The sequence below is a fragment of the Equus asinus genome, chromosome 8 (assembly GCF_041296235.1).
Source record: "Equus asinus isolate D_3611 breed Donkey chromosome 8, EquAss-T2T_v2, whole genome shotgun sequence".
In the NCBI taxonomy this organism is placed as follows: domain Eukaryota; kingdom Metazoa; phylum Chordata; class Mammalia; order Perissodactyla; family Equidae; genus Equus; species Equus asinus.
Genome location: NC_091797.1, coordinates 87026277 through 87050753, shown reverse-complemented (window position 1 = coordinate 87050753; position 24477 = coordinate 87026277). Strand labels below are relative to the sequence as shown.

Here is a 24477-nt window from a genome sequence, read left to right as displayed (position 1 = left end):
TTGATAACTACTGAGCATAACTGAGTAGCAGGCTCTGTGCTAGTCTCTTTCTATGCATTATCATATTTGTTCCTCCCAATGACTGTATCAGGTAGGACTATGGTGAACCCCGTATTAATTAGGATGACACCAGCTCCTGCAAATAAAATCCACACATTCAGTAACTAAACACAATAGGAATTTATTTCTCACTCACATAACAGGCCAGAGGGAGTGCTCCTGTGTGGGAGACCCAGGTTCCTTCCAGCTTGCAGCTCTGCCATCCTCTAAGACTTTGAAGTCTTCTTCATGCAGACTGGGGAAGGGCAGACGGAGGCACACACTCACTTGTTAAATACCTTGGTCTGGAATATTCTACTCCTATGCCATTGGTGAAAGCATGTCACATGACCTCACCTAGCTGCAAGAGGAGCTGGGAAATGTAGTTCCCGCCTGGGCAGCCATGTTCAAGGACAACTCTATACTAGGAAAGGGAAGCACGAATGTTAATGGATGTTAGCAATCTCTGCTACATTCTCATTTTACTGATGAGGAAACTGAGGCCCAGAGAGGTTGATTGACTTATCAGAGCCCACACAGCAAATAAACAACAGAATTTGAACCACATCTTCTGACTCCAAGTCTCATGCTCTTTCTAACATACCTGCTATTTAACAGATTGTTGTTGCTTTGTTTTACAGAAATAGATTTATCGAGTCACTTGGGGATGGGACTCTATTGGGCCGAAAGGTCCGTCTGATTTCTTTTTGGCTCAGACTGAGTCTGCAAGGTGATGCTGAGCACAGGTGGGGTATAATGTCTTGAGAGATGGGGGTAAGATTTCTGATGACGGCGAGAGTGGCAGGGTTAATTTAATTCGACCTTCACCCAGAACTCTGACAGCAGCACAAAATAATAGTAATAGCAAGGCAACAACAATGAGCACATTAACCCATTCTAGGCACTGTGCTAAGCACTTTGGATTATCCCCTTCAATCCTCTCAACAACCCTAAGAGGTAGGACATATTATTGTCCCCATTTGATGGATGAGGAAATGGAGGCACAGAGAGGTCACGTAATTGCTCAAGGGCACACAGCTAATATAATCAACGGCAGAGCCAGGATCTGAAGCCAGGCCTGTGGCTCCAGCGCCCCCACCCTTAAAGACTCCACACACAGGTGAGAGTGTGTGGCTGGAACCCGGCCTTCCCTTCCGCCCTAACCAGCCACGCCTGGGTCTCCTGTCCCCACAGTGGCTGCCGGAGAGCGCCAGGTACGATGTGCTGTCTGGGAACCAGGAGAAGGCCATCGCCACCTTAAAGAGGATAGCGACAGAAAACGGAGCCCCCATGCCGCTGGGGAAACTCATCGTCTCCAGACAGGTCAGTGCCCGGCCGGCCTGCGGCGCGCGCGTCTGTGCGCTCCCGGGTGCACGTGGAGCGGGTGGGGGCGCAGTGGGCGGGACCTGCGAGGGGGTGTGACGACTCCAAGCCGTGTATTTTCACTGCCGAGTCCTAAAAGTGCCACCTGGAGAATTTAGCCAGTGATTGGAGAAATGTAATGTCGCTGAGGGGTCCCGTAGCTACTCCTGCGCCAGTTTCACCTTTCAGCGGCGAGGAAGTCGGATCAGCAAAAGTGATGGATCCGCAGCAGCCGGACAGAACCGCATTAGAAAGTGCCGCGGGAGGCTTAGATCCGGGGCCAAAGCGCGCCTGTGTAGACGTCCTTAACGGACGGTGCATCACCGCCCCTGGTGACACCAAGCGGCATGTAGAAAACCTGACAGATTATCCCTAAGCAAACAACAGACCCTACAAGGCAATTATCTTTTAAAATAAAATTATGTTTCTGCTTGTGTCTGTATTATGCAAAAAGAACTGCATGGACTTTCCCAAGAGTGAGAAGGGGTGTTGGCAGGGTCTGACAACCTAGAGGCCAGGAGACGTACCCCGAATCCACTTTGGGAACCGCAGAGGCGGGGCAGGGGCCGTCCCAAAGAGCCTGGGGTGCGGGAGCCTCGGTTAGTTGCCTCTGGGGAGACCCCTGTTTCCCCGGCCCACCCCGCCCCCTCCTCCCGTGTGAAGATGCTCTGGATGGAGAAAGTACACAGTGGTTTCAAATGTGTCCCAAAGCGAAAGCGCGGGGGAGTGGATGCTCCGGTTGGGGGCTCCGCTTTGGAAAGGAGCTGCTGCCCTTGGGACATCTCTGTCTGACCTGGCAGCAGGGTCTGTTTTTTGGATGGCCGTCGCTGGGGCAGGTGCACAGCCGATGGAGGCCCATGGAGAGAGAGCTCGCTTCCCCTAGGATGGTCCAGGAAGGCTCCAAGGAGGCGGGGAATCCTCAGACAAGCAAAAAGAGGAGAGAAGGACTTTCCAGAAGTCCAATTCCCCAAAAGCCAATTTTCCTGAATTAAGTTCGGCAATGTATCAATTTACCAAAAAAATGTATTTTAAGAATTATTAAATAGGAATATATTTTTCCTATGTATATATTAATAATCTATTCATTAATATAGTCTTTCTACTATTATATTTTTTTTCTGCTTTTTTTTCTCCCCAAATCCCCCCAGTACATAGTTGCATATTCCAGTTGTGGGTCCTTCCAGTTGTGGCATGTGGGACACCCCCTCAGCGTGGCCTAATGAGCTGTGCCATGTCGGCGCCCAGGATCCGAACCAGTGAAACCCTGGGCCACTGAAGCAGAGCACGCAAACTTAACAACTCGGCCACAGGGCCGGCCCCATTCTTATATATTTCTATATATTAATGAATTTATTCCAAAATATATTCAATAAATACAAACATTCTCATATATTCAATAAATATGATTAATGAATATTGTCTTTTTATTCAAGAATGTATTACAAAAACGTTTTTATTCTTGAAGACGATACTCGTCGGAAGACAATCACCTATAACCCATAATCTTGTTTTTTTAAACTTTAGCCTGTTTAAATAACCAAAAATTTCTCGAACTGCTAAGAAAAATACATTCATTAAGTACATCTAAAGAAGAATATAATCACAGTAATAGAATATCTATTTTTAAAAGAACATTGTAAAGCAAAGATTTGATAAATTAGTAAATTATATGAAATTGGCAAATGGGTCATTTAGCTAATCAATCTTTTGATAAATTGGCTTTTGGCGAATTGATTTTCAGCACATTGATTTTTGTCACCTTGACCTAGAGCAGGCTTTGAGTGAGGGGGCCGTGAAATAGCTGGACACCCCTTGGACTGGTTTTCTGGTCTCTGCGTCCATGGGACCACCCGAGAGGCCTCCGAGGGGCCAAGCCTGAGGGGTCTGCTTCCTGCTCTAGGATTCCAGGCAGGGGCTTGGGGCTGCAGAACCTCTCCATCCTTTGGGAATCGAGCCTCTGGATGTTGCTGGGTCCTGGCTGGAGGCCCAGATCGGCCTTCTGGGCTTGGGGCCTGAGTGCTATGCATTTGAATCCTGGATTCTCATAGCCTGAGCCCACCAGAAACCTCCCCCCAGCCGTGGCTGTCCACAGGTCTCAGGCCACGGCCAGTGCCCACACATCTGGAGCGGAGGAGAGTAAACAGTGCATCTTTGTCTTGAAACAGGAAGACCGAGGCAAAATGAGGGACCTCTTCACGCCCCATTTTAGATGGACAACCTTGTTGCTGTGGTTTATATGGTAAGAACTATCTGCTGATGCTTTGATCCCCTTCCACCTGCCCTGTTTAGGGTTTTGTTTCAACTCGAAGCACAGAGAACTCTTTGATCTCAGGCAGCATTTGCAAAATTCAGAGGTTTGGGCATCCTTGTCCTAACTTCCATCTTTTCCACATATCACCTGTGCTATTATTTCCTTCGTTTTTTTCTTTAGTTTGACTCACATTTTACTCAGATAAATGTCTTTTAAAAGGAAACTTTATATGTCTGCTTTAAAAGAAAAAAGTCTTAATTTCAGGCCATCGATAGAAAGCACTCTTAAAGATAAATTCAGTAAAAAGTAGCCGGGTTGATGGTTTTTGAGGCACTGAGCCACTGTCTGTAAGAGAGAGAGCGGAGGTGTTAAGGATTCACGAGCACACAAGCGAGACTGGGATGTAAGCAAAATCATTGAAAGGAAACTTACAAGGGAATTTTTTTTCACAATGAGATTTAATAATTTTTCTATATTCAGTCCTCCTCTCCGCCCATATGGCCTTCGGTACCACCAGTGACACAGAGCCCATATTTTGGGAACACGGCATTCTTATAACTTTCAGTTCTGATCCTCAACTTTTTTTTTTTTTGGAAGATTTGCCCTGAGCTAACTCTGCCAATCCTCCTCTTTTTGCTGAGGAAGACTGGCCCTGAGCTAACATCGTGCCCATCTTCTTCTACTTTATATGTGGGAAGCCTACCACAGCATGGCTTGCCAAGCAGTGCCATGTCCGCACCCGGGATCTGAACCGGCGAACCCCAGGCTGCCGAGAAGCAGAATGTGCGAACTTAACGGCTGCGCCATTTCTTAAATAATAGCCATTGGCGGTGCCCCGAGGAGGGCATTTGCAGACAGTAGTTACCTTAAACTCCACAACTAGTCAAATTTCAGCTATTCTTTGATCTCTCTACCAAACCGTGTACACAGCATGGACATTTCACAAAGCTGGCGTGGCTAAAGCTTTGTGTTCTGTTCTAACCAATTCTCGCTTTCCTAGCCCCCTTTCAGCAGAGATGCTGATGAGCAGAGGAGCGTCCTAAAAGTGGTCGGTGGCAGGGAAGAGGAGGGAAAAGCTTTGATAACGTGCAAAACTGGCCTCCAGCTCTGCCCCTGCATTCTTGAGAGCTGAATCAACTCACCAAGCATTTATTAAACACCGGCTGTGTGCCCAGCACAAGCGTGGAGACTGCAGCATTTTTAAAAGGAGAGCGGAGGGGGTGGGGTGAGGACAGAGTGGAGGGTCTGTATCTTTGAGAGCGTGCGATTTTGTTGAGCTGACACTACTTGAACAGTGTGAATTAGAGACTGATTTTAGTGCACTGCAGAAATCACTAAATTTGCTGGCGTGTGTTGTAATCCAAGGAAATTGATCATCAGCGTCTGATTATGACTGAGTTCCCACATAACTGTACTACAGCACAAGAATGTTCTGGTCCTACAGACTCCAGTCTTCTGGTTCCTGGGACAGTGGGGAATTAATTAACTGTGTCATTCTGATCTGAAATTCTAGTGAAGTCTCCAGACTCCACACTTGTACTGGGCACACAGCAGGTGTTTAATAAATGCTTGGTGAGTTGATTTAGCTCTCAGGAATGCCGGGGCAGAGCTGGAGCCCGGTTCCGTATATTATCAAAGCTTTTCTCTCCTCTCCTCTATCTACGTTGACCAACTTGACCCAGAAGCCCTGACAGACATCAACAATGATTGTTTTGTTCCAAAGTTTGGTCCCCCAAACTCTTTTCCCCTTCAATTGCCAGCTGGGTAAAGAGGCTTTGGGGTGGCATGTCTCTGTCACATAGTACAGTTCTTTGTCTTTCAAAGGACACAGAATCAGTTTCCTTTATCTCAGTGCTATGCCATCTTCTGCTCGAGGGCCCCAGGAGAGCCCCCAGAGGCCCAAGGTGGCCAATGCCCTAAGACTGGTCCCCAAGGGGATGGGGAAAGGGGCCTTGCACCTCTCTCATCATTCCTAACCTTTCTTGCTTCCTCCCTGGCAGGTTTTCCAATGCATTTTCTTACTATGGATTAGTTCTGCTCACCACTGAGCTCTTCCAGGCAGGAGACGTATGCAGTAGTAAGTATCCAGACCTCTGGACCAGTCAACGACCCCTCTCCCAATACCACAGTCACACGCACACTCCCACCCCAGGTTCTGCCCGGACACGGCCTGGCCTTGCACCAATTCCAGTGACTCCACCCCACAAACTCCAAAGAGAAAGTTTCTGCAAAATCTGAGCATAGAGGGTCTGGGCTGTGGTTTCTAAGATGCTGAGCAATCTTGTCCTGATGGAACTGATGTTCCAGCAGAGTCACCTCTTATGTCCCCCAGAGGTCCATGAGGTGCAGCCCTGCGTGTGATGGCTATCACCCCGCGCAGCAGCTCTCAGGTGCGCATTAAGTCTGAGAACCGGGACGGATCTCAACCCCGGCCACACAGCAGAATCACCTGGGGTAGCTTTGAAACAATGCCCAGGCCAATTTAATCAGCATCTCTGGGTGTGGGGTCCAGGCATTAGTGGGTTTTAAAAGCTCTCCAGGTGATCCTATGGTGCAGCTGGTGGTGGGAACCGCTGGACAAAAGGAATAAATAAAAAGCAAAGTCCGTGTGTAGATGTCTGGGCTTTCAAAGCCTTCTGTCTTTTAGAGAACACTAGATTCCTAGCATTGAACCCAGGATGGAGAGAAATCGATGAAGTTCTTGCTTGTCTGCAGGACTTGCCCAATTATCTTTTTCATATTAAGCCTCTATAATCTTAGTTAATAGTTTTGTTTATTGGAATAAGGATTTAACGAGATAGTGGAGTCGTATCTCACTGGGGGGGGTCTGAGAGATTCTGAATTGACGCTCTGAGCAAGCAGCTCAGTTGTAAATTCGGGGTTTGGCGTTGACTGAGCATGAATTGCATGCCCCGGACAGTGGGCCTGCTTACGCAAAACAGGAGCTCCGGTGGAAAGTTATAAAGCAGGCGTCAGCAAACTTTTTCTATAAAGGTCCAGATAGTAAATATTTTAGGCTTTGGAGCCACACAGCTCTGCCGTTGTAGCAGAAAAGCAGCTATGGACAATACGTAAAGGGACAAGCATTTCTTATGTTCCAGTAAAACCTTATCTGTGAACATAAATTTGAATTTCATATCATTTTTATGTCATGAAATCTTATTCTCCTTTTGATTTAAAAAATGTAAAAAAGAGTCTTAGCCTGGAGGCCAGACAGAAACAAGCAGGAGACCAGATTTGGCCTGTAGGCGATAGTTTGCCAAACCCTGTTAAAAGCTCTCTCATATCCGGGTGGGAAAGGGGTGCGATGCTGTGGACAAGCCCATGGCTGGAAACCAGGGAGCCTGAGTTCTAGCACCGACTAGCTGTGCGACCTTGGGCGAGTCATTCATTCATTCAGTATTTCCTACATGCCAGGTACTGGTTCAGGTGTTAGGATATATCAGAGAATACAGAAGACAAACATCCCTGCCTTGTAAGCTTACATTCTGGGGGAGAGAGAGAAAGAGAGAGAGAAAATAGCATAATAAGTAAGGAACTTATAAGATGTGTTAAAAGATGTGGATGCAAGTAATCAATACCCACTCTATAGATGAGAGAGAAATAAGGTGACCTTTCCTTGAGCCAGGCTGAGGACTATAATCCAGGAAGGCAGTCTCCACAAAGGAGGAAATCATTCTGGAGAAGCATGGTTTTCAGTACAGTTTTATACATTTTTAGAACAAAGAATGTACATTAGACACACCCAGCAGACATATTCATCAAAGTTTCAAAGAGATATTCACTTGCAAATTAGTAGGTCAACATGACCCTGATATCCAGGAAAGCGAACATTCTTCAGGAGCACTGATTTGGGCTACCAATACTGGCGTGTAGGAGGGGAAGTCTGTGTTCTTATCTTCAAGCAGTGTATTCTTTTACTTTGAGATAACGTTTGACGCACTCTTCACGTTAATGGCTAAAGCAGATGTAAAATGTATGTTTGAAAGGCCATAAATCAGGCTTCTCTAGTTTAAGCCGAATGAGTTTTAAACCAGACTAGTTACCCCATATGCCTCAATAAGTGAAAATCTCTTGTCAAAGGTGATAGGTGTATTCAAGGAAAAATTTTAACGAAAAGGTAAAATCATGCCTCTCATACACATATAAAATGAACATATGTCAAAGATTTATATTTTACTTAACTCATCAATTAAGGAATGGACCAGTTGCTAAGAACTGTGAAAAATCTGAAAGTTTACCCTTTGGCAAGCTAATGAGTTAGCCTTTCACAGTTTCTAGAGATGGTCTCTGAAGACATGACATTCCCGGGTCAGAGAGAAAGGATTTTCTTTCTCACAGGGACAGCAGTAGCCAGGGTGTCAGCTTTTTCTCACACCAGTTTCTCCAGCCCCACTTCCCACTGGGCAATGTGAAGAGAGCTGGTGATACCTGCAAAAGCAGTGGCTTCTGTGACAAGAGAGGACCCTGAGGCTAGGGCACCCAGATCTTTCCACTGGCTGGTAAGCCCACCTGTCCTTTGCATTGCAAGGAGACATTGTATCTTTGAAGGCCTTGAGCAAACCTGCCCTTCGCTCCAAAGGGAAATACTTTCTATCTTTTCAAGGCTGTTTGCTAAACAAAAGTCTTGAAAGGATAATCGGGAAGAAAGGCAGTCAGTGCCTCTGCTTGTAAAACAGGCAGCAGCATGAGACCCCGTGGAGAATTGTCTACGAAGCCCAGTAGGAGGTTACGACTGGTTCAAAGGAGGATTCAAAACACGCACATATATAGACAATCAGAAACGCTGAAATGGATTTACAGTTAGAGGCACAACTTGTCAGTATGCATAGGGGATAATCAACTACATTGCCACCAGTCGCAATTTGCTTTTTGACAGACAAGAATCGTTTGCATTAGTATCAGTATTCTATGATGTGCAGAGTTGTGAAATAGCTCAAAGATCATGCAAGGCAAGATAACCAATGAGAGTGCTCTAGGTAAGATATTTTTGTCCATTTCAGTCTTTCATGCTATTTCCTTACAAAGGATATGGGAGTAAAAAAAGATAGCAGAGCAGGGTAAGGGTCAGGAGTGTGGGGCAGAGCAAGGGGCTGTGGGTGGGTCGAAGTTTTAAATGGAGTGGTCTGGGTGGCCCCAATGAGAAGGTGAGATTTAAACAAAGACTTGAAGGAGGGGAGTGCAATGAAGTGCAATCCAGGAAGAGGGAGAAGCCAGTGCAAATGTCCTGAGGCAGGAACTTACTTGTTGAAGGAACAGCAAGGAGACCAGTGTGGTTGGGGTAGAGTGAACAGGTGAGGGAGAGAGAAATAGAAGGTGGGATCAAGGAGGTAAGGGGGGCCACATAATAAAGGTGGGGATCATTGGGGCCACCCTAGAATCTGTCTGCCACAAAAGCACCTAGTATGTGCCAGTTCTGAACTGAGCACATTCGTATCTCTCAACCAACTTGCTCAGTGGTTTCATTAGCCCCAGTTGTATGTGGAAACTGGGGCTCCAAGAGATGAAGCTATAGCACTGCTGGTTGGGATTCAAACCTGAGTCTGCCTGAGTCCTGAGTCTAGGGTCTTTTCCTGGCACCCCAGCTGAATGGTACCTAGGGGAGGCGGGGTGGGGAGCAGGAGGCTGTGATTCAAGCCTCTGGGCGCTGTTCTGCCTCTCTTTCTCTGACTCCCGCCTCCCAGTCTCCAGCCGGAAGAAGGCGGTAGAGGCCAAATGCAGCCTGGCCTGTGAGTACCTGAGCGAGGAGGATTACATGGACCTGCTGTGGACCACCCTCTCGGAGTTCCCAGGTGAGGGGCCGCTGCGAGGCGGGGCTGGAGCGTGGAAGCCTGAGAACGTGGCAGCTGTTCAGCGGGTGGCTGTACCTGATGCTGCCTGGAATCAAATCCCATTTCTAGAGGAGCTGGGGGTTATCTTTTCAGTCCTTAGCTACAAATTGTCAAGAACCGTGAAGGGACTGATATTTGATCGACTTGAAGGCTAACATGTTAAGCTGCCCAGTTTCATGCGTGCTGGCAGAAGACATGAGACTCCTGGGTCAGAGACAAAAGATTACTGCTCACGGCGCAGGAAGCAGCATGAGCAGTATATTAGCATCAGCTCCCCTGGCCCCCAAGTTCCACGGGGGTGATGAGAAAGGACCCGGGTGGATGCTATGCATGCAGTGGATTTGCAACCCAGCTGAGGAATCTCAAGCTTTAGGAACCCAAATCTTTTACAATGGGCTGCCAGGAACCTGTCCAGCCTTTGCCCCAGAGGGAGACATCATCCTTATTATATTGGATAACAGTAGACAGACCTGCCCTTTGCTCTCGGAGACTGTATCTCTGTCTTCCGAGGCTGTTTGCTATACAACCAACCTGGCAGTGATAGTCTGGAGCAAAATGTCAGCTAGTGCCTCTGCCCACAAGAGCTGCAGAAATATGAGACACCCACGGAGAACTGCGCACCAACACCGGTCGCACTGGAAAGGATCAGTGGGGTGTCAAAAATCCAAACCTGCACATAAAGCAAAGCTGATTATCTTTTTCCTTTAACATGAATAATGGTTATTATGACAGTAATAATATCTAGTAGTTACTGAGGGCTTACTGTGTCCCGGGCACTGTGCTAAATGTTTTACAGATACGGCTTCATTTAATCTTGTGAAGTAATATAATTAGTCCCATTTTCTAACTGAAGAGATTGAGGCTCAGAGAGGTGCAGCCGAAACTGTTCCCCGCACTTGTGGCAGCCAGCATCTGCATCTCTGTGCCCAGGGGCTGTCTCAGGAGGCATGGAAAGCTCAGTGTCTAAAAGCAAGCATGGTGGCTGGAAGTGCCAGGGAGCTAACAACCGGGAACAGCCTTCAAACAGTAACTGTGGGAGTTGGGGTATAAATACCCCAGCTTCCTTGCCCATCAGGCAGATTCTAAGGTGCACGTTCCACGCTGGCTCCCAGAGTCCCCCAGTGGAATTCGGCAGCATGGCCCACAGGGGCAACCTACCTGATGTGCCCCATTCTTAGCTGCTTCCCTTCCTCATTTCACTTCCTCACTTGGCTGCTGATGCTTCCTTGGATGTCTGCCCAGGTAAACACCTTGCCCTTGGATCCTTGTACCAGAGTCTGTTTCTGGGAAAATCCAACTAAGACCCTGAGCATCCTACAGCTGGCAGAGCTAAGAGCTGTGGTCCCACCCAAGGACCCAGAGTCTTCACTCCTGCACTACACTATCTTTTATCTAAAACCCTTTCCCCACATAGCCTGGTAGGTAAGATGAAAGGCTCTGGAAGTAAACTCAGTGTTGCCAGTGCCATTTCTGTGACTTCAAGCCCTTGTCATTTTCATGATGTGACCTTTCTGACACCCAGATTCTTCTTCCTGATGAATTACATTTATCGTTTTGTTGTTTTTGTTCACTGACACATCCCAAGCTCCCGGAACCATTCCTGACGCACACTAGCCACTTAATGTGTTGATTGAATAGATGTGGAAAATGGGGTTATTAATAGCATTTCTTTTACAGGGTCGTTGTGATGATTAAAAGAGATAATAGATAAAGTGCTGGCCCCAGATTTAATTATTATTAATAATAATAAGCACTGTGCTCTCCTGCCTCTACTGAGGTAGGGAGCGTTGTTTCTATTTAGTCCAGTTTTACAGATGAAGTAACTGAGGCTCAGAGAAGGCAAGAGACTAACCCAGGACCACATAGCAAGTTAGAGGAAAGATGAAGCCTTAGAACCCAGGTGTTTCTGATTTCCATCCCAGGCGCCCACTGCCTGGATTCAGTGACTGTATTAATCCCTTGGTGCCTGTATTAATTATCCCAATTTTGGTGGCTTAAGATAGCACGTATTTATGACTCACAGTATCTGTGGCTCAGGAGCCTGGGAGTGGATGACCGGGCTCCTCTGCTTCAGCGGATGCTGCAAGGCTGCAATGGAGGTGTTGGTCCAGGGTCTGCAGTCTCATCCGAAAGCTTAACTGGGGCAGGGTCTGCTTCCACAGTCACTCACGTGGTTGTTGGCAGGATCCGATTCCACGAGGATCATTGGACCAAAGGCCTCAGTTCCTCATTGGCTGTTGCCCAAAGGCCACCTCTAGTTCCTTGCCAGGTGGTCTTCTCCCTGAAGGCAAACGCATGAGAAGAGGCGGGGAGAGGGAGAATGCCAGCAAGACAGAAGTCACGGTCTTCTCTAAGCTCATCTCAGAAGTGACAGCCCCTCACTTTTGCTTTTTCATGAGAAGGGAGTCTCTAGGTCCCCCTGCTCTCGAGGGGTGGGGATTATGTAGCGTGTGTAGACCAGGAGGTGGGGGGCATTGGGAGCCACGTCAGAAGCTGCCAACCATGGTGCCCCCGATCCCTTCCAGGTGTCCTTGTGACTCTATGGATTATCGACCGCCTGGGCCGCAAGAAGACCATGGCCCTGTGCTTTGCCATCTTCTCCCTCTGCAGCCTCCTGCTGTTCATCTGTGTTGGAAGGTGGGTCATGACGCCGGCTCTGTCTGGCCAGCAGGCTTATTTCTCAGGTTGTGGTCCGTGGCTCTTTGGGCCTGCAGGCCAGGGATTATACCCCCTTGGGGGTCATCTGAGGGATCTCCCCAGCCTCTCACTAGGACGGAGGCACTTGGCTGCCTCATAACTGACCAAGAGATGGGGCTCAGAGTTGGGGCCTCTGATGGGGGTGGAGGTGGGAGGGCTGCTTAGTCCAGGCTCTGCTCCGACACGTCACATTGACACTTGGACATCGTCTCCCGGGGAGATCGTGCATTTAGCTGTTTAATTTGTGAATTGGTTAGAAGTCGTCATTTGTTCAATGGAAATATTTCAAGGTCCTGTTTTATAATCTCCTTTTGGCATTTCTCCATTTTTCCATCTATCAAGAGCCTCAAAATGTGGCCGTGGCCTGTGCCTCTCTTGACCTCTGAGAGGGCCCAGACCAAACCTGATGAGGAATCTGTGGAAGGTCTGGAGACGTGGCCTAGACCTTGAAATGTTGGTATTCTCACATGTTTATGGGAACAAGGGATCAGGATTATCCTAAAAATACTGAGTAGAGATTTACTTCCCCTGACTCAGCTGGTTCCTGGCTCAGTTCCTGCCCCCACAAGGTCCTGTCTGGCTTGTGGATGATTTCTATCATTTCTCCCCAACCTTGCCCCCAACCTGGGTACCGCAGATGTCTCCATCTCAGCCAGGAGCTTTGGAGAATGATCGACTTATAAAAGCAGACCTTTAGAGAGGCACTGCGATGTGCGCACATGAATGCGTGTCCGGGTAGGGCGGGCATGGCCAATTTCTAGGGTATAAACTCTGCCTGGGCACATAGGACTTTGCCGAAACAAGGTGACAAAAATACCCCTGCTCATCTACTTTTTCTTTCTCTCCCCAGAAATATGCTCACTCTCTTACTCTTCATTGCAAGAGCGTTTATTTCTGGAGGCTTCCAGGCAGCCTATGTTTACACACCTGAGGTAAGAGGGGGTGTCTGGGAGCAGCCAGAGCGGGGAGGGAGGGGGCTCCACCTCCAGAAATGCCCAGCCGGGCTCCTCAGAAGGAAGCTTGCCTTTGGGTCTGTGAAGCGCTTCTTTTCTTTTTCAATCATTTTTTTCTGCTTATAAAAGCTTATGTTCATGTAAAAGTTCCAAATGTCACAGAGGATAGAACCCAAAATTTAAGGACCCTGGATTCCTCCTTCCTAGGGGTGACCTTCGATAGTTCAAGTGTGTGTTTTTCCAGATTTTTAAAAATATACACTAATATATGTTAGCGCAGGTATCAAATTGGGTAATGAGCAGCTGGGAAGACTTTAATAAAGGGACTAATGACAGCAGTGTGGGGCAGGCCTTAGAGAAACCAAAAAGTGATACAGCCCCACAGCTTGCAATGGGTGGCGGTGGCTGGGGACCCTGCTGCCACCCAAGGCCAGTGGGGTGAGGAGAGGGAGGTGTTACGGGGTCCCAGGAGAGAGCCGTGTAGAGATAAGCTGTGACCTTTAGCTGAGGGACAGGTGGCCTGAGGCAACCTGGAAGGGAAGGAGCTGAGGAATAAATACCCCCGCCCCTCTCCCACTGGGGCTTCCCATTGGCCGAACCCGCGAGGAGCCAGAGGGCCAAGGAGCCCTTTGTGGTCCACATAGGCCAGCCCCCAGGGCAGAGCACGAGGAGAGGGAAGGTGGAGGGAGGTTCTGGATGGGAAGATGGAGAACAAGGCACACAGGACATGTGGACCTACTTTGTTCTTTTCAACAGCTGCTGTACCATACTGTACTATATAGCGTATATATACACTGTATGTGTTATATGCTGTATGTATGATATACTATATTTTACAATGCTATATATAGTATATTTATACATATGTAGAATATAGTATACTATATATGTTATAGTATATATAGTGAATGTACTTACATAGTATAGTATACTATACGTAATATACTATACTATATAATATGTTATATTTTATTACACTACATATACACACTATATATAGTGTATGTACTATATATTATATACTATACTTTACTATACTATGTATCATATGTAATACTATATTATACATAATATACTGTACTTGACTATATAATATATATTATACTTTATTATACTATATATATACACACTATATATAGTGTATGTACTATATATTATATACTATACTTTACTATACTATGTATCATATGTAATACTATATTATACATAATATACTGTACTTGACTATATAATATATATTATACTTTATTATACTATATATACACACTATATATATAGTGTATGTACTATATATATTTTATACTATACTATTCTATATAATATAGTATGGACAAATCATAATTTTATAACAATTCTGCTACTAATGGATATTTGGGTTGCTTTCTGACTTTTCACCATTGGAAACAGCGCCAAGGTGAACAGCTTTATATATATTCTTGTGCACACATGTGCTTCCTTTAGAATAAATGTCAAAATGTGCAATTGCTGAGTTAAAGCTTATAAACGTTACAAACATTGAGAGAAACTGAAAAATCGCCCTCTAAAATGTTGCACCAACTTCCAGTCCACACAGGAGCATCTGAGCATGTCCGTTTCCCACGCTCGGGGATTGTGAGTTATTTGTTTTGTGTGTATTGTATTTTCTTTCATCTTAGTTTAGATAGGAGAACAGGGAGGAAGAAATATTGTGTCCCAGAGGCTGTGCCCGGGGAGGGGGTTCTAAATTGCCCCTCATGCCCATGGGTCTGCATGGCACTCCAGAGCCCTCACTCTGAGTGGTCATCCTGAACCCCGCTTCCTCCACCAAACTTTCTAGGCCCAGCTCCAAGCCTGCCTCCTCCGGGAAGCCCTCCCAGATCCCCCTCTCCTGCTTCCTTTGCCCTCGGTATCTGTTCCCCTCTGTATTTTAGTCACCCCAGATAGCTCCTCCCGAGGAGGCTCCTCCTAAGGCTCCCTGTGGGCAGGGCCTGGGTCTCCTGCTGTTTGGTGCCTACGGCATCTGGCCTCCTCCAAAGGCTTGTGAGCCACTTGCTGGAGCCTCCCCGAAGGGCATCAGGAGATGCTAGAAGACTGCCTGCCCTGCCAGGACTGGGGGCCCAGGTCTACAACGGCACCGGCCAGGGCTCAGCGAGCAGTGGCCCGCAGCCGTGTCCAACCTGCCACCACTTCTAGACAGCCCAAGAGCTAAAAAGGCTGAAAGCAAAATTGAAAGAATATGAGTTCTTGACATGTGAAGATTATATGATACCCAGTTTCAGTGTTCACTAATAAAGCTTTATTGGTACACACCACAACCACTCCTTTCCTGCTATTGCCCGCGACAGCTTTTGTGTCACAGTGGCAGAGCTGAGTAGCTGCCAGAGACCCTATGGCTCACAAAGCCCAAATTATTTACTCCCTGGCCCTTTAAGAAAAGTTTGCTGAATCCTGATTTAAACTAAGTGAACTAGCTACGTGTAACGATGAAGAACTGCTTAAACAACTGATGGCTGATGCAAATAACAGAATTCTGTGCAGCCCTTAAAAAGCATGCTATTGTAGATGACCCAAATGGACATGGGAAAGGTCCACAATCTTTTTCTAAGAGGAAAAAAGCCTTCAAAGCAGCGTGTATGGAAACATCTAGTGGATGAAATTATATCAGCTCTGGGATTTGCTTCAGTATAATTCAGGAGGGGAAGGAAGTGAGAGGGTGTGACCGAGACAAACAAAGAGCGTTGAGCTTGGTACCAGAGAATTCATGATACCGTCCCACTCCAGTCTCTGCTCGCCGTGCTCCGTGACAGCAAGAACAAAATAGGATCCCACTACTCACTCACTGATCCAATTTGAAAAGTTAGAATGAGTGCCAACCATAGGCCAGGCAATTACATATAGGTATGTAACATAGTGTATATAGTTACATGCGTATGATCTATAATACAGACACAGCTACATGTAGTATACACGCATATATGTATATATGGCATGTATGCAATTGCATATATTATATTACATAGTGTATATAGTTACATGTATAATGTATATGCAATTAAAGATATACGTATCTAATATATATGTAATTGCCTAAGATGTGGTTGGCACTAAATATAACTCGTACTAAGAGATATTTTGATTGTTTTCCAATTTTTCAATGCCGAGGTGATCAGCTTTCTAAATTCTCGGGCACATGTGTGCTTTCTTTAAAATAAATTTCAAGATGTGTAATTGCTGAGTTATATATGATATTTATAGTTATATTTCAATATAAGATTAATATATTAGTATGTACTGTATTAATTATATGTTAATATCAATATGTTTATTTATTGATATATTAGCATATATAACTATATAAAATATACAGCTACATTCTATTATTATATAATAGAATATAGAGTTATATTATATATAATACACACACTCTTAATACAATGTCCATCCATCTCTATTGAACTGTAAACTGTGGAATATCCATTATGGAATACAATGCAGTGGTTAGAAAGAATGAGGTGCGTGTCTATGTACTGATGTGAATAGGATTTTAAGACATATTGCTGAGTGGAAAAAGCGAGTTGCAGGCTGATATGTATGGTATGATACCATTTCTATTTCAGAAACAATGCTATATATTTTATACACACGTATTTTTGAACACCTCTGGGAGGATATGTTCCTAACTTCATAATAGTGGGGTCCTGTGGGTAGAATTTTCCTGGAAGGGGGAGTGGATCGAAAGGGAATTTAGGTGTTGTGATTTTTTACAAGGAGAATGTATTTACATATGGCTTGTGTCATTGAGTGAATTAAATATATATAAATACATACGGTATGCATTCAAAAACTATTCATTGAATGAACAAATAGACGAACATATATCTGAGTATAATCATAGGAAAAGCTAGAGGACTATACATGAGAATGTGGCAGTGGTTATGTCCGAGAGTTGGGGTCCTGGTGAGTTCTGTTTTTCCCCTTTACGTTTTTCCTTCTTTCCCGGCTTTCTGCACTGAGCACTGTATTTGTTAGGGGCGTGCTCGCTGCTGTAACAAATAGCTCCCCAAATGGAATGTATTGACACAACAGGGGTTTCTCACTTATGAAACCATCCGGGTTGGCAAAGCTTTCATCCCCACAGTGATTCAAGGACCCAAGATCCTTGCATCTTGCTACTTCCTCACCCGATAATTATTAACTAAGGATGATGTTCACCCCAGAGGACATTTGGCAAGGTCTGGAGGTATTTAGGGTTGTCACAACTGGAATGGCAGGTACAGAAGTGCCACTGGCATCTAGTGGGTGGAAGCCAGGGATGCTACTAAACATCCTACAGTGCACAGGATGGTGGCCCCTCATTACAAACAATGACCTGTTCCAGAACACCCACAGTACCCAGATTGAGAAGCTCTGCCCCCAGGCCTCCATGCCCTCCTTTCAGCCAGCGGACTGGGCAAGGGTGTGGAGGAGACGTGCCCCCTTCTTAAGGACCCTGGCCTGGAAGATGCACAGCCCCTTCTCACTTTGCCTAAGGGAGCACTAAGCACGGGGCCACTCCTGGGTACCAACTGAGAAGCTATGTAAATATTTCCATCTCTGTCGTTATGAAAGTCCATGACCAGTGCTTCAAGGTAAACCAAAGACAAGTGGCAGGTAGAACAGTGTCTGGATCCCGAATGCACAGCAGTTCCTGGTGGAGTCTTCGGGGACCACCCCGGGCAGGCAGGACCTCCTTACTGGGTTCCCACCCACGGCTTGGCCTCTTGCCCTCTTTCTCAGTTGAACTTCCTATCCCGTATGGCGCGAGAATCCCCACCCTGGTTTCCCACCCCTTAATAGGGTCCTCAACACCTGAGGGATCACCCTAACTTCAGGCCCGCCTGTGGGGGTCAGTCCCATCATCCCTGAGCTGGAGAGGAGGGAGCCACGCGCATCTTCTCAAGCGCATGTTGGTGGCTGTGTTTCAGGTCTACCCCACGGCGACGCGAGCGCTGGGCCTAGGAAGCTGCAGTGGCATGGCGAGAGTGGGCGCTCTCATCACTCCGTTCATTGCTCAGGTAGGGGTCGCCCCCAAACCTAGAGGGGTGGGCATGACAAGAGCCAGTGCATGGCAAGTGGTCACTATACGCCGAGCCTCTGCAGAACCCTCTGTGTGCATTATCTTGTGTGCATTATCTTCCTATGGAAGAAGTGTTGCTTGCAGATGAGAAAACTGAGGCTCAGAAGGGTTAAAGACACTTGCCCAAGGTCACACAGCTGGGAAGGCTGGAAGCTGGAATCAAACCCAGATCTTTCCCATGCAGAAGACCCTGGGGAGTGTCATATGATTTGGCACAAAACAATTTGGATGAAAACAAGGAGGCCAACATGATTTAGTGGGAAACAAATGTCCAGTTCCTGGTTTCTGAGTTGGATAATTAGATGCAGTTGCAGGATTTTGCAGCCATTTTTGTGTCTTGAAGCATTTCTATCCATTTTGAGGGATCTTATTTTGAAGTCTTTTTTTAAATATCCAATTCATTTTTTTCTGTTTTTATCACTTTTTTTTATCAAGATAAAAGTCACATAACATAAATTAACCATTTTAAGGTGAACAATTCAGTGGCACTTAGCACATTCACAATGTCCTACAACTGCCACTTCTATCTGGTTCCGAAACATTTTCATCCCCCCCAAAATAAAACTCCGTATCGTTTAGCCACGAATCTGCCTTCCGTCTGCATGAATTTACCTATCCTGGATATTTCATATAAACAGAACCCCAGCACATGTTTTCACCAAGTATTTCTGTTCTGGGCTGTGGTGTTTGGCCATTGTATGCACTACTGACTCCTATTGGCTGAGAGCTCGCCGTGTGCCCGCGTGGTCCAAAGTGCTCCAGGGTGAGGCCCTCATTAGGGGTGGACACTGACCTCATGCCCGTTCGGCTGATGAGGAAGTGAGTTTTGCGGCACGCCGTAAAGCTAGCAAGTCGGCAGAGGCGCTGTCCCAGGGGAGAGTGTAGTTATAAGGAATACAGACTCACGAGCCTGATGGACTTGCCCATCAAGACCAAAGGCCCAGGACTGCAGGAGTCCAGCCACCAGGAGTGGGGCCAGGAGATGGTCAGCTAAGGGACACACAGCACAAGAGTCAACCTCTGGCTCTCAGGAGTATCGACCGCTGGGGGCGCTGAGCTGGTCTTTGAGCGTGGGTTCAAATAGGTTCAAGCCCCAGCCCCATCCTGAGTGTCTATGAACTTGGGGATGCTACTTAACCGTCCTTGAGCCTCAGTTGTTCCCTCTGTAAAATGGGGACAAGTACCTACCTCACAGAGCTGCTGTGAGGACTAAGCGGTTCACTCACACAGAGTGCTCACAGGGTGACCTGGCGGTATCAGTCTTATCTGGGTGGCCGGTGGAGCCCGTGCTTCAGAAAGGATGCTCTCACCAGCGGGCGTCTCCCTCCCCCAGGTGATGCTGGAATCCTCCGTGTACCTGACGCTGGCTGTGTACAGTGGCTGCTGCCTCCTGGCTGCCCTGGCCTCCTGCTTTCTGCCCATCGAGACCAAAGGCCGCGGACTACAGGAGTCCAGCCACCGGGAGTGGGGCCAGGAGATGGTCGGCCGAGGGACGCTCGGCACAGGCGTCACCAGGTCGAACTCTGGCTCTCAGGAGTAGCGACTGATGGGGGACTGTGCTGGTCTTGGAGGCTGTGGAGCGCGGGGAGCTGGCGGAGCCCAGCTGGGGCACCGACTGTCACTGCCGACATCAAGAACTCACCCTGGAGGACGACCTGGGCCAACAGGGTTTTGTGTCTTGACTTCGTTTGCTCATATTCATCGAGATCCACCCCAGGACGGGGAGGTGTTTGCTCCAGGGTTCTCTGTATGTGTGGGGGGAGGTTTGTTAATAACCTGTGGATCTGCATGGGAAAACTGCCACATTAAGAGTGCCAGGTGGCACGGGTTGGCTACCACAGTCAGCCGGTCACAGCCTCAGTGAACAACAGCCCAAAGATCTCTGTAGATACAGTCCAGGCCCAGACCCCTGGGAGACCAGCCGCCCGGGGAGTCGACACCTGCCACCCACCATCTGGACCTGTTCAGGAGGTTTCTCCTCCACCCACGGCCCCAAGCTTTCTTCTTTGAAATTGCGGGTGACCCAGGTGTGGCCTGAGCAGATTTTTCTTGAGTCTGAGAAACGCTCCCTCACAAGGGGCCCCTCCGATCCCCTGCCCAGGGCCTGGGCAGTGGAGACTCTGGCAGATGGACATACATTTGAACTTGAGCCACACGCCCCCCACCTGGCCCCCTCTGGAGTTGCTGTCCTTGACTCCAAGGCATCCAAATGTGTCTGTGGGCACAGCTGGGCTGGCGCCAGATGACAACCTCAGAAAGTGGTTCGCCCGGGGTGTTGGGGACGGAGGCCGAAGGGAGGTGAGCATCAAGCCCAAAGCCCGAGCAGGGGCCTCCCCTTCAGAAGCAGCGGAGGGCACGTCGGGGCTTCTTCTCTGGCCCCCTCCTCGGCCAGGCTGATTGATGGCTCTTGGGAAAGAAAACAGTTAACTCAGGTTTCAGCGCTTTGGATTCTGACTGTGGGCGGGTGGCTCAATGGGTAGAGAAACCGAAAGGATGCTACACCAACCACCTGCTCCCGTGGGCGTCAGGGGACCAGGACTCCTTCCTCCCTGGTTTCTCGGCAGCCTCTTGCTGTCAGGGGCTGGCTTGGTCCTCACATAGAGGCAGCTCCTGGGGTTCAGCATTGGAACCCATGGCAGGGACGCTGTGGGCTGGGGAGGCACAGGAGGGCCTGGATGTGTGAAACGTGTACATTTTCAAAGGAAGAGCAGGGAGGGCGGTTGGGTGTGGGGTTGGCCTTGGGAAGAAGGGCTGGCGCCATGTCTCAGCAGACAACGTCCACCTCCAGGATCTGCTTTCCATGAGCCTCTTCCCCATCATGAAGGCAGGGAATCTAGAGAAGGAGGGAAGAAGGTGCTGGATGCCAGCAAAAGCTGGAGAAGACTGACCCTCTGCTTGAGGGAAACATGGCGAGGAAAACGAATGTCTCCGTTCATCTCTTATTAAAACATGTTGGTGATGGACATTGCAAGGGTCCAAGTTTGTTCGTTTGTCACAATGTCCTAGTGACAGTTCAACAGAATGGTCTTGCCCACTGTCCAGCCAGGGTAGTCTCAATGCTTTAATACGATGATCTTTCCCACAATGATGATCCAAATATGATAAATATGATAATCCAAATATTATTTCCAAATATGATAATCTTTCCAATAGGGGGAAAAAGTTGCACAGTTGGCTGCCAACGTTGTGACTTTGAGTCTGTGGGAGACAACACTTTCTTCTAATGGTGTGGAGCGGGCAACTTCTTCGGGCTCAGGTCCTGGGTCGACTGCAAACAATTCCACATCCCTGAACTATGGGCTGCAGTGCCCTGGGCCCAGGCTGTCCCAGGGGAGGTGGCTTGGCAGACCCGCCTGTCCCTGACACCCACATCTCCCTGAAGCCTGAGTGACTAGAGCTCTAATTACTTCTGGTCTGCTGAGCTCTCCTGGGGAACACAGAAGCTTTGCTGTCCTTTTTGCCTTCCAGCTGGCCGGCTACTGCTGGATGAGCGAATCCACTCCTTTTACCCTCAAATAACCTGGAGGAGCTGGGGGCCGCGGCGAGAGAGGAGCGCTTGCCGGGCAGAAATGTTCTCCAGGGGCTGGGGTAAAGGGGTTTACAGTTGAGGCTTTCTCTTCTCGAGATAATGAAAGTTTAAAACTGTGCCTTCTCAATTGCCTGCCTTTCTAAAAAATCAATGTTATTGAACGATACAAGAGCTGCCACAAACGTTGCCCGAGCCTCTGAAATACACGGGGCCTTTAGCTGAAAACGCTTGTAGCTAATTTTGAACTACCCAAAATCTCCTGTTTCCATTAATGGAAATGTCATCCGTTTCTGCCAGTGTTAGGAAAGATTTCAGAAAATGCCCAAGGATGTTCATTGTAGCCGGGGTTATCTGGTTTCTTTCTTTCCCTTACTTCAAGTATTCTCAGGAAGACGTAAACGGCTGTGTTGGCAATGAGATGAAAGTGCACCTTAGCCATGCGCTTTGAAATGAGTATGGACATTCATTATTTTTAAATGACATTAAGCAACAGAGAGCCTTGAAGGATGAGATCAAGAGTCTCCTTTGGTTACTACTAACAAACCAGGGATATCTGGTGCTGCAAGCAGCAGCAAAAACAATCAATGGTAGCTTAAACCATTAGAATATTAATTGTTCATTTAACAACAAGCCCAGAGTCAGGCAGTTCCAGGGAAGATTCATCCAGAACCCAGCTTCTTTTTGCCTTTCCTCTCCACCATCCTCTGTTATGTTGGCCATTTGACCCTATGCGTGAAACCTCATGGTTGCAAGATGGCTGCTGAAGTGCTGGGCATCACATTTTTTTTCAAAGGAGGTAGAATGGAGAAGGAGCAGTCACAAGTTTTCTTTCTAAGGGGTCTGTTTTCGGTTGGGAAGGGAAGTCTTCCAGCAGATCCACCCCTGCTTCACCTTGGTCAGACCTGGGCCACAAGCCCATCCCAGCAGAGTCCTCCCTAGGGCTGGAGAAAGAAGGGCCTACCTCCCACAGGTTCAAGGGATACCCACAGCCTCTGGAATGCAAAATTGGGGTTCTGTTCACACGAAGAGGGAAGTGATGGTTGTTGGATGGGGGATGGATGAGAAGAGCCTTGCCACAGAGTTCCCATCAATGCTTTTTTAGCTGCAAGGAACAGAAATCATACTCTGACTAGTTCAAATGAGGAAGTACTGCTTTATTATAAGACCAGGGTAGGTAGTTATTTCCCAGAGGGGACAGCCAGGAATCATTTCACAAATGAGTGAAACGAGGCGAAGGAACCGCAGGAAGAGGGAAGAACTGTGGTAGAGTAAAAAGCCTCGGCCCTGGCCGGTGGAAGGGGGACTGCTACTCAGCTCCAGCTGATTTTGTTGCACCGGAGGGGGGGATCCCCTGATTTTCAAGACAGGAATCTGGACTTTTATACAAAATCTCCAAATTTTGGTATGTTAGATCAAAAATGTTTCAACGATGTGTAAGCCAAATAAAACTCATGTGCAGGCCAGTTTGGGTTGATGGGCTGCCAGTGGGAAGCCTCTGAAAGGTTAGAAAGATCTCATGGAAGTCAAGTCCAGCCTGGCCTCACACATTGGAATGGGGAACTGGAGAGCCTCCAGGGTCCGAGGCAGCCCCTCTCTGTATCTGTAGCTCTCGTTTCCACCCCTCTCTGCAGACTGGATTCCTTCTGCCTCCTCCTGGCTGCTGGATGTGCCTAACCGTGCATACGGCTTCCGCTCACCAGGCTCCGTGGCCTCATAACTCAGCTCTGCAAACATATCTGACTCAGCTGTTCAGTGTCACGCTTCCAAATTCTCAGGATGAGAAGAAACTGATTGGCCAAGTTGGTTCCAGTCCTGGTCCAATTAAGTTAGGTCATGGAGGGGTGGGGTCAAGAGGTACAAACATGGTGGTTTGGGCTGCCCCGTTCAACAGGGTGGCACAGACAATTACTGCCTTGTCTGTAACCCACAGCAACATATATGTAAACTCTCAAGTCTGTTCATCATGACTCTCTATCATGGATCATGCCACGCCATGTGGTCAGTAAGCATGGGGTAGCTACTGGGTATCAGGCATGATATTCAACATGGAGGATGCAAAAAAAAGAATAAGACACGGCCCCTATGTTCACACATTCACGGTATTGTCTGGGGAACAGGCGTAAACAGATCCTTGCGATGCAGAGTGATCTGGGCACTAATGGCGGATGCAGAGGGTTGTGGGAGGCACACAGGGTGCCAGAGCCGAAGTTCTAGGACATCCTGAAGCCCTTTCAGCTCCTTGAAGATCCAGTGATTTCCGTCAGCCTTTAGTCACAGGTGGTACCTGACCGTATGCTGATTCTTTGCCATTGGAACAGCCAGATAGATCACTAGAGTCATTCTCGATTAATCGAGAATATTTGATAATGAACCACTTCAATACCCCTACCCCCACCCCGCCCGAGGACACAGTGCTTTCTAACTTCATCAAGAAGAAAACAATTCCACTCACAATAGCATCGCAAAGAATAACACGCTTAGGAATAAATGGAACAAAACGAGCGTAAGACTTTTACAAACTACAAGACATTGCCTGGAGAAATGGAAGATCGAAATAAACGGAGAAATAGTCCATGAGCATGGATCAGGAAACTTACTGTTGTTAAGGTGTCACTCAATAGTCCCCACGTTGATGTATTAATTCAACAGAATCCCTATTAAAACCCCAGCTGGCTTTTTGTGCAGAAATTGACAAGTTCATTGTAAAATTCGTAGGTAAA

At 47.5% G+C, this 24477-nt stretch overlaps 1 protein-coding gene across 1 annotated transcript in view; it reads left to right on the top strand.

Annotated features, from left to right (window-relative positions):
* Positions 1–21199, top strand: part of SVOP (SV2 related protein) — a 65205-nt gene extending 44006 nt beyond the window's left edge. Inside the window, exons 9-16 of the mRNA XM_014867806.3 lie at positions 1234–1362; positions 3567–3640; positions 5653–5729; positions 9337–9444; positions 12009–12120; positions 13031–13112; positions 18077–18166; positions 19562–21199. Coding sequence (XP_014723292.1) covers positions 1234–1362; positions 3567–3640; positions 5653–5729; positions 9337–9444; positions 12009–12120; positions 13031–13112; positions 18077–18166; positions 19562–19768 — 879 coding nt within the window. The 3' untranslated portion in view covers positions 19769–21199. The remainder of the gene's footprint in view (positions 1–1233; positions 1363–3566; positions 3641–5652; positions 5730–9336; positions 9445–12008; positions 12121–13030; positions 13113–18076; positions 18167–19561) is intronic.
* The last annotated feature ends 3278 nt before the right edge of the window (positions 21200–24477 follow it).